Source organism: Poecilia mexicana, unplaced genomic scaffold, assembly GCF_051168715.1.
Source record: "Poecilia mexicana isolate PSO_F unplaced genomic scaffold, ASM5116871v1 scaffold_10, whole genome shotgun sequence".
NCBI classification, from domain to species: domain Eukaryota; kingdom Metazoa; phylum Chordata; class Actinopteri; order Cyprinodontiformes; family Poeciliidae; genus Poecilia; species Poecilia mexicana.
The window spans coordinates 30721001-30734583 of record NW_028263379.1 but is presented as its reverse complement, the minus strand read 5'-3'; the positions used below and the strand labels follow the sequence as shown (position 1 = coordinate 30734583).

Sequence of the window (13583 nt, the reverse complement as noted above, 5' to 3'; positions counted from 1 at the left end):
TTTATGTATAACTAATAATTTGATAAACTCTTTCAAATATTCTGTGTTAAGCTAATTCTGAAACAATAAACTGGTGAACAAGGTGGATGTATAAAAGAACATTTCTGCTAAAATAAAGTTCCCAGAAAATCAGACATTTTTGATCTCCAAAATTTGAAAATTTCCAGTATTTTTTTCTAGAAATTTTTAGATTAATCTGAAATTTGTAAAGTTTCTTTTTTATGGCTATTTTTCTACTTGTGAAACTCAGAAAATTCCTTTTTGTCCTTCTAGAAAATATGAATAATCTCAAAATGTAAGTTTTTTTCTAGAAAATTTACGGCTTTAGAAACTCCACATTTTTCCTTGTCAATTTTTGATATTAATCTAAAATTTTAGGAGTGTTTTTGATGAAAGTTTATACCTTTTTTATAATTTTTTTTATTTGCAATAACTAATGCCGTTGTAAATATGTCATTAGAGCTAATGTTAAATTTCAGAAATTACTCAATTTAGCTAATTTAAGCCATAAACTTCCACATCTTGTGATGGTGGGGTCAAAAACACGTGGAACAATAAAAATGTTGAGAACAATATTGTATCAGTGAAGCAACTCTTTACTGAAAATCAAACTACTCAATATTACTACTTTTACGGTGAATTTTTTTTTTTAAATTTCGGCTGCACTGACAGTCCACATCTTGACATGAATAGCAATATTCATGTCATGTTATTCATACTCTGAACCAAAAGTACAACAACAAAAAGTTGAATTCTTTTATGCAGAATTTCATTCGAAGGGAGTGGGATGTGCTATGTATTTACTGCCTATCTTATGTGTATTATGTTTATGTGCGTTATCTTACATGTAATATTTTTTATTTATTATTAATTTTTATTTATTTATTTTTTACAAAATAACCTTTTATTAAATATATTTGGAAAAGTACAAGTGGATTCAAAGAATGGGCTTTTATTTTGACAGTCAAGAGCCTAAACCGGAAGTACTTCGATTTCCAAAACTGTTGTGCTACAGCGTAAACCTGCAAAAGCTGCGCTAATTCAGCGAACCTCTTGAGCTCGGGTGCCGCGAAAGGTAAACTTGTTTAAGTTTCTGGTGGTAGAAAGGCGATTCTAAAAGGGGCAAAATAAGTTTATAATTACTAAGAATAACTTGATTTATTTACCGTACAGTTCACACTGACTCGCTTTGCTTTTGAATAAAGCTAACGGGTTAGCCAGGATAACCTTAAGCTAATTTTAAACAAACGTTCTCTTCTTTATTATTGACACTTTAACATGTAGCTGATAAAGTAGTACAGAAGAGACGACGAGTCTCGCCGTTAGACAAAGCGGCTAAACTAGCTGATTCTCTCTGAAGAATGTGACGCTGCCCATTGTCGTTGCCTGACAACGAAGATTTAAAGAGACAGTAACCTCCTGAGCGCCTAAGCTCATGTAAATGTCGCTAACAAGCTCTCTTTCCATATTCAGTTTAGATAGTTATGTGAACCGAAGTGGGTGGCTGATTTCCTGGCTTCCTTGAGTACTTTCTACTGAGGGAAATGGATGATGAGCTGGAGAACTTCATCAGAGAACGCAAGGCGCGAGTGGCCGAGGATAAGGCCAGTCTAGAAAAAGACCCTCCCTACATGGAAATGAGGGTATGTCTTCTACAGTTGTCCCTATAAACCTGTCTCTTACATACCCTGTTGGGACATATAAAGGTTAAATTATTTAAAGTTGACGAGAACACATTTGTAACTGTAAAATCGTAAATAATAGATGCTTGTTTGTGTAACGCATATACTCATGGCCAAACCTGGCAGTAACACAAATGTTGTAATTTGTGGCTTCAAAATAGTTTAACTGCTGACAATAGCTGCTTAAAAACCTATTGAAGTGTTAATATGTGTCTGAGCCTTCTGCAGAACAAGTTGACATTATAAACCATCACAATAAACACTAATGCTGCAGCTTTTTTTTACTACGTGGCCATGGCTGTTCTGCCCTTCCACAGGGTGTTTTGTTTTTGACGGGTTTTTTTAGGTCAGTGTGGAAAATCACCACAAGATGACGATATAGATATGTTTTCCACCTCCCCAAGAAAAGTCAAACAACAACTTTAAAGTTCCTTCACATCTTCCATGGCGAAATTTCACTCTTGAAATTCCCAGAATTCTCTCCTGTTTTAAGACGCTATTTCAAGGTTTAAATTAAAAGAAAAGTGGTAAATTGGTTCTGGAAGGAAGAAAAGAAAATAACAGCTAAAAATAGTTGGGATGGATGGATGGAATAATGAATATCAAATGATTATAAATTCTGAATGCTACTTAAATCAAATTCTATATTATGCTTTTAAAACTTAACATATATTTTCTGTAAAACTAGCAATCCTGTCTTCAGCTTTAATCCAAAAGCTTCTTCTGGTTTTGACTGACAGGCAAAACCCTGCAGAAACTACGGGTCCACCGTGAAAGAGAACATCCCTCCAAGGATTAACATCCAAGGAAAAGGTATTTTTTTATTGTTGTTTTACACAAAATAGTAAAATAAAGAACTTTGGAAACATCCAGAGAATTTAAAGGAGCAGTACTATATAAAATCTGCTGAGCTACTTTATTCAAGCCACTTTTCAGTGCAACAATGATAAAAAGAGCAGTAGCTTTCTAAAGAGACAGAGGCCCAATTTCAAGGCTATACATTATGAAGTCAAATTTCTTTTAAATCACATTTGATATATAAAGCATTTTCTATAATATAACATAGTTGCTTGACTGTATAAAAGCTACAAAAGAGCACTATGCGCCTGGAAAACACATAATGCTGTCCTTAAAAAAGGCAGGAAATCTGTCAGGTTTCTTTGACAGAAACGGTTCATATTTTTCCTAAATGGATGAGTGGGTTGTGTTTTCAGCATAAAACCTTTGCCCACAGTTTGCCTCTGCTTCAAATTGCTTGGGTGTGTTTGACAGACGAGAGCTGCAGCGTTGGTCTGCCGCTCGGCGCCGAGTATGAGAAGAAGAAACACCGGCTGCAGCATGAACTGCGGATGGACTACAGACGCTACGTGGCTCAGGTTACTGCCTCTCTCAGTCACACACACAGATCATGTGTCAGGAAAAAAACAAAAAACAAGATTTAGTGAATAGATTTATCTTAATGCTTCTCAAAGTGGGAATCACCTGTTTAGTCCAATATTATTATTATTTCTCTGTTTGGTGATTTCTAATGATGTGGTTTCTGCTGCAGCTCCAACCTGACCTCCGAAAAAATGGGAATAGTCACTTTGTCACTGGACTTCTAATAGGTAATGAGGCTTTTCCGCTTGCTTTTTTTTTTTTTTTTAAAGCAATAACTGTAAATTATGATGAGCATTTTTCAGAATAAAAATATAAAATCCAATGTTTCAGATCTTAAATCTTGTGACTTATTCCCTAAGAATAAAGAGTTGAGCTTGCTCTCTTTATGCGTCCAGGAGCGGCTGACACAAACGAGGCTTTGCAGAGGAAGAAGGAGCGTTACAGGCAGGAGCTGCAAGAGCAGATAGCTGAGCAGCACCGCAACAAGAAGAGGTACAGCAGGAGTGTTCACACCTCTTCAAGTCCATAGCATTTTATCAACCGCTAGCGCTTGGTACAATAACATAATACAGTAACAAATTACGAAATAAGCAATAAACATTACATTTTGTCAAATCATTAAGAATAACCATTATATGCTGATATATACAGATTTTCCTCTATTTAGCTCTAAGGTTCTTCTGCAAAGTATTGAACCAAATGGACTCGGTATGAATGCATTAAGATACATAGAAGTTTGTGGTTGTAAAGTGACAAAATGAACAGAATTCTTGTGTGTGAATATGTTTGCATGGTTTATTCTCAGAGAATAACTGTGTTTGTTGAAGCATGATGTGTTTCTATGCGTCGTCGTTGCAGGGAAAAGGATCTGGAGCTGAAGGTTGCTGCGACAGGAGTGAACGACCCTGAGAAACCGGTCAGCCGTCACATGATATGCAGTCTGCAGTGGCACCCCCAAGTGGGGGGCCAATGAGGACCATGGCCCCCACTTGAAAAATGCTGGCCGTCCCAGAGAATCATGTTTATGTCATAGAAAATAATACAAAGTCATCTTCTTCAACTAAGATGTAAATGTAAAACCAAACCAATACAACACATAATTATATATAAATAACGTTTTAGCTGTGTCCTGCTAAAAAAATTTCCACCTCTATGAACATTTTCTGGTGGTGCCACTGGGTTCAAATCACTCAAATCACTGCATATTTCTGTTGAATCATTTTTAATAAATTTGTTCTCCGGCCCGCTGCAGCCGGACCGAATCAGACAGTTGGGTCTGAGCAGGAGGGAAGTTCCTGGTGTGACCGAGCCTTCAGCGACAGCAGAGAGTGGCTTGTCGTCCAGAACCACAGCCAGTACAGAGGGAGCTGCGGTCAGAGGGAGGGACATACCTCCTCTTGGGCTGCCACATGTTGCCTTCCAGTCCCCTCTGCTAGAGTACAGCTCTGCTCTGGGCCTGGGGGAAGGACATCTGTCTCCCAGCAGCCAGCACAGCAGCCTGTCCACAAACGCTAGGGAGACACACAGGTATAACAGGAACTTCTTTGGACTCCTTCACAATAAAAGCTTGGTCTTTATCAATGTTTCTTGTTATGATGCCTTGACTCACTGTCTGTCTGGGTTCTTCCAGAAACAACGCCTTCCTTCCTCAGCCGCCCTCCTCACCAAGGGAAGCTTACAGAACCCCATACGGAGAACCCCATCAGTACTACGGAAACAGGAACCTGCTTGACCCAAATATGGCCTATTGTAAGAGCTGCTCTCTCTTTCTGCACTTCAGGACAATTAAAGGGGCAGTATTATGTAAAATCAACTTTTTTGAGCTTTATATCTTGTTGTAATGTTATTCCCTCATCAAAAACATTCCTGGAGTGTTACCTTAATTCTTACATGCATGTTTGAGAAATCCTTTAATGCAAAAGGATTTCTCAAAGTTCAACTGTTCAAAATCTTCAAACAGGATTTTACACAGTTGAATGGAAACTATTCAACTGTGTAAAACGCCTGGGTGGACCTGGCTCTTCCTTTCGGGGCGAAGCTCCTCCTCTGAGCGTTTTACTTTTATGTCTTTGCCACTCCTATTTGCAAATATACTGCAATATTTTGAATATATTTTATATATTTTGAGTAATTATTTGATTTTTTTTTACATTAAAATTTAAGGAAAAGCCAGTTATAATACTGATAATTTAAGTTACAGAATTTTATGCACAAACCTATTTTTAACTATAAACTGATAGAATTTGATACGGTCTTGAACCTTATAGAGCTGTTTTAATTAGATAACATTCTGTTTGTTTTTCTGTTCCTTCTGTCAGTCACATAATTTAAACAGAATCTCTTAACCTTTGGAATAGAAAAATTGGTTTCCGAATTTAAAATTGTTTCTGAATAGATAATCATTTCTGAATTGAAATCGGAATCAAATCGACACTGAAAGGCTCATCTGTAGTTATAGGCTCAACCTGGTATCTCCAATCTCTTCCCAGATGGACATTTTCCTTCTAATGCTGGGATCCCCACGCCCTACTGGAATGTGCCACCAGGGGGAGCTGTGCCCAGCCAGTTGGGGAACCACAGTCCTCACAGCCAGCATAGTGGCTATAGTTTTCCAGAGCCTCCATTACAGTAAGTGCATTAAGGTGTGAGAGAACCTCAGAAAGAACACAATCCTCGACTCTAGTCATTGTTTTTGTGAAACAGTTCTGGCAGGTGCCGCAGTGAATCTGCTGTTGCAGATTCACATGTCGGAGACTTCCCCTCAGAGAGGTCCAGGTCCTCCAGGGAAAGGATTCTGAGCTACAGAGATGCTCTGAAACAACAGGTAGGGGAAAATCTATCCAAACATACTACAAAGTCATTTTTTTCTCTCTCTCTCTGATTGGGGTAGTGCGTTAGTGTCACCATCACCCAGTGGGATCATCGTGGTTGGGATGCTTAAGTTCTCATTACATAGTGTGTGATATGTTGACAGGAAGATTGCAGGAGTGGGAGCAACATTCCTTCCACCAAGGTAAAATGGATTTAGATAAGGATAGCTGATAGAGGAAAGTTGTGTCCTTAGAGCCTCTTTTATTAGCCAGTAGAAATATGTGAGATCTTTGCCCTCATTTAGATGTTTAATATCCCAGATCCACTTCAATCCTGTCTTCATATCGCTTACTTTCCCTAGACATGACGTACTGGTCCATGCTCTTCCAGGTTACTTCTCAGAAGTCTTCTTAGAAAAAAAAAAATCATATATATTTTTTTCTTTTTAGATTATTCTCCATTATCCAACCTGTAAAAATCCAAATTTTTCATATTAAATTGTTGGTGTGTAAAAGATGGACACAGTCTCAGAAGTGGTTTGAAAGCTGACTTGAGATGTTTGACTATGTGTGAAATGGAAGAAGTGTCAGGCGACTTCAGTTTCATGTCCTACAATACATTTCATGACAGATTTTAGTGTTGTTTTTTTTAACACTCAAAAACATCAGACGAATGTTCCCTTAATTCTGCGCGAGACTCGAGGAAGACAGAGGAAGTGTGTGACGCTGCCCTTTGTCGTGTTGCGTAATGGAGTCGTGCCGTGCTGCAGATCCAGGAGCAACAGGAGCGCCGGCGTCTGGAGAGGGAGGAGAGGGAGCGCCTGGAGGCCCAGCTGGAGGCCGACATGAAAAACCACGAGCCCTGGGGGAGAGGCGGGGGAGGAGCTCCTCTGAGGGACAGCACAGGCAATCTCATTGGTGGGTCCTGATTTCTTCTCTTTGTTTTGGTGGAAAAAATAAAAAGTATGAGGAAGTTCCCATTGATCCTCACCCGGGTTTTCCATCGGCCCAGCCGACCTCAAGCAGATGCACAAGCTGAACGAAGAGGCTTACAGCAACCCGGAGCTGTGGCAGAGGAGAGCCGCGGCTGCCATGACGACCCACCTGGCAGAGCAGCCTCACCCGGCCGCCAGGGTCACACAGACCAGCAGCTATGACTCTGCTGACAGGCTGCCTGGTAGATATCCTGCTTCCTGTGTACCTGCTTTTCTGACCGATTCCTTTAACACACCAGGATTCTGAGTCTCAAGTTGTAGTAGGGCGTTTGCAAATAATGACATTATTCCAAATGATGAAAATCAGAGCTTTATTTATTTTTTTTATAGATCTTTGAGATGTTTTTCCCCAGTTAGCTTTTGGTTTACATTGATGTCAACTCAGATTCCTAGCAGGTGCATTTCAGATGTGACCTATGTGTGCAAAACTCTGTCTATATAACGTTGGAAAAAACATAATTTTGTTATTGCGGTGTTACTGTTAAATAAGAAACTAACCGCAACTAAAATCACACATGAATAAGTTCGTTCACACGACAAGTAATAGTCACACATCATCCTCCAACTACTTCCTGTTGACTTCTTCGTGGTTTGTGCCAGTGGCAGCATCCGGTTGTTGATCATGTGACTCATGTGATGCAATAAAATATTGGGTATCTACGGAAACCCAGACGACTGAGTTGTTAACCAGATTGTTGGTTCATAAATGTTAAAAGAAAAGAGGAGTTTAGTTTTAGGACAGTTTGTACCATGTTGATGGTAAAGTAAGATCAGGCTTTACAGAAAGTAAAATCTAAGCAAGAAAGTTCCAAAACTTGATAATGAAGGTCAAATTATATTCAAAAAAGTATTTGGTGAAATCATGCTGTTGCAAAGTTTACCAGCTAAACTCTGATCTTTTGTTGTACTGCTGTGACGTTTCTTTGTCCTCTGGTCTGTGTTTAGAACATAAATTATTTTCATCCTTTCCCTCGTTTTTCCCAGGCTTCACTCATGTCCAGACCTCCCAGTTTGCCAGAGGTAAAGTTTTTGCCAGCCAGCCCAGTGAGCTCCAGCTCCAGGAACAGGACAAGTACAAAGCTTACCTCAAGCAGCAGGTAACGGCTTTCTGAAATGCTAAAAAAAATAATAAAATACTCCAACACAGTTGGAAAAGTAGTCCTGCCCTTTCTAAAACCATAACCAGCAAACTGAGCAGTTTACGTCCTCCGGATCTCGCTGACAATACGGCGTTACTCTTAGATTGATGAGAAAATGCGTAAAAAAGCAGAGGAGAGGGAACGGATGAGACTGGAGGAGGAGAAGGAGGAGAGGAGGCTGGCAGATCAGAGGGCCCGCATCCAGCGGGAGTATGAGGAGGAGCAGGAGAGGAAGAAACGGAAAGAAACGGAGGTGAGGGCCCCGCGGTGTCCATCCGTCTGTCCTGTCCTGTCCTGTCCTGTCCTGTCCTGGCGCGTCCTTCTCTAAATGTGTCGCTGTCTCATAGCAAAAGGCCAAAAATGAGGAGCTGATCCAGCTGGCCGAACAGAGGAGGAAGGAAGCGGAGAGGAAGAAGAAGGAGGCGGAAGAGAAGGAGCACGCCGCTCTGAGGAGGCAGTATGAGCGAGAGAGGCAGGCCAGAGTGGACGAGGTCAGTTTGTGTCATTCAGCCCATCAACTTCCTGTAGCTCTAAAGCTAAACGCTCCTATGGTTTCAATAAGGAGGAAGAAATAAGGATGTGCTTTATCGTTTTTATGATGTTTCTGAACATTCCTCTGCTTTAGCAAGGACAGAATAAAACTGGGGTACAAAAACTAGATTTTGTAAGTTGTCTTTGTTTTTTCAACTGAATTAGAACTACTTTGCTCTGCTGAATTAAAAAATGACATCTATTTTCCTCCATCAGGTCAGATTTTATTCTAATTTGATTTAGAGAAATTCGATCTTCTGACTAAACTGATGTTATTTTTGTGACATTATCAGTTCATTTCCGCTAATATTGCTCGTCCAAAAAGGTTTCAGGAGAAAAAAAAGGTTTTCTAACAGTGTATTAATTAGATGTTACAAACTTGAATTTCTGTAAATTGAATAATAAACACTGATAAGGGTCAGTTCATGTAAAATGAACATTACGTCTTCATTGTATAACATTCTCCGTCTCTTCTCTGTCCTGATGGAGTCTCTCTTCCTGCTCGTCACTCATTGATCCAGATTCTCAGGAAACCGACCCAGATGTGAGAACAAGTTGTGCATTTTGATGCTCATGTTGCTCCATAGTTCAGAAAGTCGACCTGATTGAGCAAAACCAATGTGATTTTTGGATTTAGCTCATCAACATGACCCTAAAACCGTCAAAAAACCCTTGACCAGTGTAATCCAGTGGACGATCTGACCCTGTCAGTCAGAATTGGGACTAGTTCTCATCTGAATGTGTTTAGGTGCACAGAGTGCCTTCTCCTCCTATCCCGACCCTGCAGAGGAAACACGGGCGATGCCTGCAGCACGCCTCCAGACCCGCTACTGTCCACTCCCACACCTCCACCTCTCCCCTGTCTGTGAGTAACACACAGTGGGCCAGTTCCTATATAAAGGAGAGTTAAACAGGGTTTTCTTATTTGTACCTTTGTATTTATTTTTTTAAAGGAGCGATTGTCATCAGGTCTTCAGTCCCCTCCTGTTCCCGCTCGTAGGAACCAGCTCAGAGCTGCAGGTGCGGTAACCCTTTGAAAACCCGTTCTGCTCCAGCAGAGACCTGGTTTGTTTGCTGGGTTCATTCTACCTCCACTGTTAATTAGATAAAATGTTCTGGGTTTCAGGAAACCACCACGACCTGTTCAGTGAGCTGTCGGCGTTGCGTCGGCAACTCCGCAGCGAACAGAAACGCCTGGAGAGCGATCTGCAGCGGGGGAACTGGGAGGAGCCGGAGGAGCCGGACTCGCCCATGAATATCAGGTCAGACTCAATCAGAGCCGCTGCTTCGTCTGCCGAGACCGAAGCGTGTTCACTCAGTCATCTGAAAACAGAGACGGCGGCGTCCCACCACTGCAGTCCCTTGTGTATTGTTGTGGGGGAGTCCCACTATCTAGAAAGATTAGCTGCGCTAACCCAAAAGAGCAAATCATAAAAAAGGTTCTGCGAGTGTGCAGATCCTTTTAGTTGCTCAACATTTCCAGAAGAATAGAACTGGACTGGAATTGAGAGATGAAGGAGCGTGATGTGCGCTGAAGTGTATGGGAAAACATAATCGGTGCATCGCCCCCTCCAGACGGGGGTTTTGGCGCCCCCTCTGGTGCTGCGCCCCTATGCGTTGCATACGCTGCATACCCACTTTTTGCGCCTCTGTTGACAACTTCTCTTCATCTGTCCAGAGATCGGGAGCGTCCGGCGGTGGACGTGTTCGACATGGCTCGGCTCAGGCTCCAGGCTCCGGTCCGAAGGCCAAACTCCCGAAACACAGAGCCCACAAACCTGCTGCGTATCCATGACTCCCTTCAGCTGAAATACACAGGTACTGCATGGTCATGGCTGATGTGTGGTAGTGGTGGGCACCGCTAGCTAGAAAGTTAGCTGCGCTAAACCCAAAACACTAATTATTAGTTCAGCTAATGCTACAGTGCTACACCAACAAGGTATTTAGTTGACGCTAATGCTGAAGCTCGACACCATTAAGGTATTTAGCTGAAGCTAATGCTAAAGCGCCAACTTCAACCATGTTGATTCATACCTCTGCATGTCTGAAGCAAACGGAGAGTCAAGGACGGGTTCTGGAGAGGACGCCAAACTGGGAGAAGTGGGCGTGGCCAGTAGGAGGAGGCGGAACTACAGAGACTCCTATCATCACTACAGCAGCCACAGATCTACAGTCCAGGATGGTAACAACGTTTACATTATGATTTCATTTCCTCGCCAGTTATTTCCTGGGAACATAAATGAGGCCTTACCTCTTCAGAAAATCACTGCAGTAGAAACACATCATTCAGTTTCAATTCAGTAACGTTGGTCTGGAGGTGAAAATCTAACCTACATGTTTCATTTTCAGACTATTTAGACCTGTCTCCACCTGAGCAAAACGACTATCTGGTGAGAAATCATGCTTTTTAAAATGAATTATGAGACTTTGTAGCATTTTGGATATGATTTGTGACCAATGGTGTGTGTTATAGAGGAGTGTGAGTGGTGCATCCAGAAGAGGTTTCCTGCTGGAGTCTGAGAGCGCTTTCATTGGTAGGACAGTACAGCAGGTTGTTAAAGAAAGTCGTCTCTAGTGTTTGTTTGCAGCAATTCTCTAATTTTAAACAGCTTTTTCTTCTCCTTTTTCTTCTGAATTGATTCTTAAACAGTATTAAGTGTCTATTTTTGAAGCTTTAACTATCAAAACTATCACATATAGACTCAATCAACCTGATCAGTTCATTTTACAAAACTTTATTAGTCCTAAATGGAAATCAAATATACAGTACATATGGCTGGGTGATATAGCAAAAAATAAAATCTCTTGATTTTTTTCATACCAGATCCGATTTCCATTTTTTATGGATTTTTTTTCTTGCTTTCTTTTTTTAAAAAAGAAATTACAAATGACAAAAATGAATATTTTTCAAAAATTCAATCCAATTGATAAAATCGATTTATCACCTCACCCCGATAACACGTCTGTTAAGCACAGGAAAGCAATACTAATATTTACCCTGTAAAGTTTTGGTACAGATTTTCATTTGCTTTTTTCCGTTTTTATTCCGATCCTCCTTGTTGTGTTCAGACCCCCTGGGCGGGGCTTCTCCGGTGCCCCCAACTCCAGAGCAGGACAGGATCCGTCAGCTGTCGGCCAGGGAGAGGAGGAGACTGGCCAAGCAGGCACAGCGCCCCCAGGTGGCCATTATCTGCACCTGTATGACTCTTTGCTTTACAGTCCGTCTCTTGAATTTTCTGCTCGTCTTGTAACCTCCAGGAACGAGCTGCTTCGGTTCAGAGAAGCTACCCCGACCCTTCAGGTGACAGGCTGAACCTGGAGGAGGCAGGAAGTGAAGTCAGGAGCCGGAACAGGACAGGTCAGCTGATGCAGGGTGGCCGCACATCCTTAAAAAGCCTTAAATTCATGAATCTAAAAGTAAGGCCTTAAAATGCCTTAAATGTTTGTGGTAGGACTATTTAATCTAATATTTCACATAGCTGATTTCTCTAGTGGGACTCTTCAGGTAGACATTTGAGATGCATGCAGATATCTTTATTATGTTTTTTTATTTGAGGCTAACGCTAACTAGATGCATAATCGATCAAGAATTTAAAGATGGTACTTGACTAAATGTAATGTTTCAATTGTTGATTCTTTGTGTTTTGGTGTTTTTATGATGTAAAGCACCTTGAAATGCCTTGATGCTGAAATGTGCTACACAAATAAAAATTTGATTGATTTAATAATATATTCTTACTAGGTAGCTAGCTAGGTTTTTTTGCACCCATCATGCATATGTGTAAATTTATTGACGTTGCCTGGGCAACGTTTGTTTTCACTATCAACCCATACAAGACTAGGTGTGTTCTGTTAAAAAACCCCAAAAAACTTTTATGGTGCTATGGAGGTTAAAGCTACCAAAATTCAGTGCAACACAGCAGGATCCCCCAACTGTCGCCTGTATTTATAATTTTTTGGTCTTAAATTACATTCAAGGTGGCATTAAAAAGTCTAATATTAAAAGTCTGACATTTGTGTTGTAACAAAAACCGTGTTTTCCTGCCTGTCTCTTGAGCCACTGCCTGTTTGTTTCTTTCTGCAGAACCTCTGGACGGGTCGGATGACGAGTCCTCCCCTCTTCAGTCGTCTCCTCTCAGTCTGAACCATGAGAGCTCTGAGGAAACCGTCACCACAGACTCTTGGATCGGACCAGGACCGTCGGACGCACAGAAAAGTTTGGACCTAGCATCCAGGAGGAAGCGGCAGGCAACGTAGGATCGTGTCCCTCCAGGGTTCTGGAAGTTCATGGTCTCGGTTTTTTTTTTTTTTTTTTTTTTTTTAACATAGATTTATTTTAATGTTTTGCTTTTTGACCAGAGGATGTGCTTGTCTGAAACCTTCACCTCTGAATCTGTAACTCTTTGCTGTTTGGATCAAACATTACGTGTTGGCACGTGTTTTAAGCGTTTTTACTGGATAAATTATGTTTGAAATTAAATCTATTTTATATATTATCCTTTTTTCATTATTTCTTTTTTTAGGAATAATCATATCATGCAAGATTTAAATTTTCATGTGCTAATTTCCCCGTCAGTTCCCAAAATCACGGAGAAAAAAAATACATGTCAAAGCGCACGCGGGGTTGGGTATGCACCGCGCACAGGGTAGAAAGCTCATGCGCGTAAGGACAGCAGGACGATTACAGAGAGCATCCATTCAGAATCTCTGCATTGCATACATGCTGTACACAAACAGAACTAAGTATATTTTCTTGTGCTGATTTAAAAAACATCCTAATCTAATTAACAGTCTCTGAATTTTATAGTAGTTTTATATTAATGGTGACAGACAGAATACCAGCCATGATTATCATTGTTTTTCATTACTCTAAAACCTTTCCCCACATTGTCATAATGGGGTACTTGTGTGTGGAATTTTGAAGAAAGAAATTAGCTTCATACAATTTTTGTAAAATGCAGGAATAATGGCACACTGAATATTTCTGAAAGGAAAAGGAAAAAATTAAAACTAGATAATTAAACTGGTTCTTCGCTGTTCAACTAA

At 40.7% G+C, this 13583-nt stretch overlaps 1 protein-coding gene across 1 annotated transcript; it reads left to right on the top strand.

Annotated features, from left to right (window-relative positions):
• The first annotated feature begins 101 nt into the window (after positions 1–101).
• Positions 102–13033, top strand: LOC106903289 (centrosome and spindle pole-associated protein 1-like). Its single transcript, XM_014966987.2, has 26 exons — positions 102–1075; positions 1474–1643; positions 2423–2495; positions 2955–3058; positions 3232–3289; positions 3458–3554; positions 3921–3978; positions 4315–4589; positions 4693–4811; positions 5552–5690; positions 5766–5886; positions 6643–6790; positions 6885–7049; positions 7852–7964; positions 8110–8259; positions 8354–8497; positions 9286–9402; positions 9491–9557; positions 9664–9799; positions 10216–10355; positions 10588–10719; positions 10887–10927; positions 11011–11071; positions 11607–11716; positions 11796–11895; positions 12622–13033. The coding sequence occupies exons 2-26, from the start codon at positions 1545–1547 to the stop codon at positions 12792–12794; spliced, it is 2940 nt and encodes a 979-aa protein (XP_014822473.2). The 5' UTR covers positions 102–1075; positions 1474–1544; the 3' UTR covers positions 12795–13033.
• The last annotated feature ends 550 nt before the right edge of the window (positions 13034–13583 follow it).

Coding starts and splice junctions, on each gene's coding strand:
- LOC106903289 (XM_014966987.2), top strand. CDS start 1,545: ATGGATGATGAGCTGGAGAACTTCATCAGAGAACGCAAGGCGCGAGTG. Junction 5,887..6,642: donor GAGATGCTCTGAAACAACAG/GTAGGGGAAAAT, acceptor GCCGTGCTGCAG/ATCCAGGAGCAACAGGAGCG. Junction 11,896..12,621: donor CAGGAGCCGGAACAGGACAG/GTCAGCTGATGC, acceptor TTCTTTCTGCAG/AACCTCTGGACGGGTCGGAT.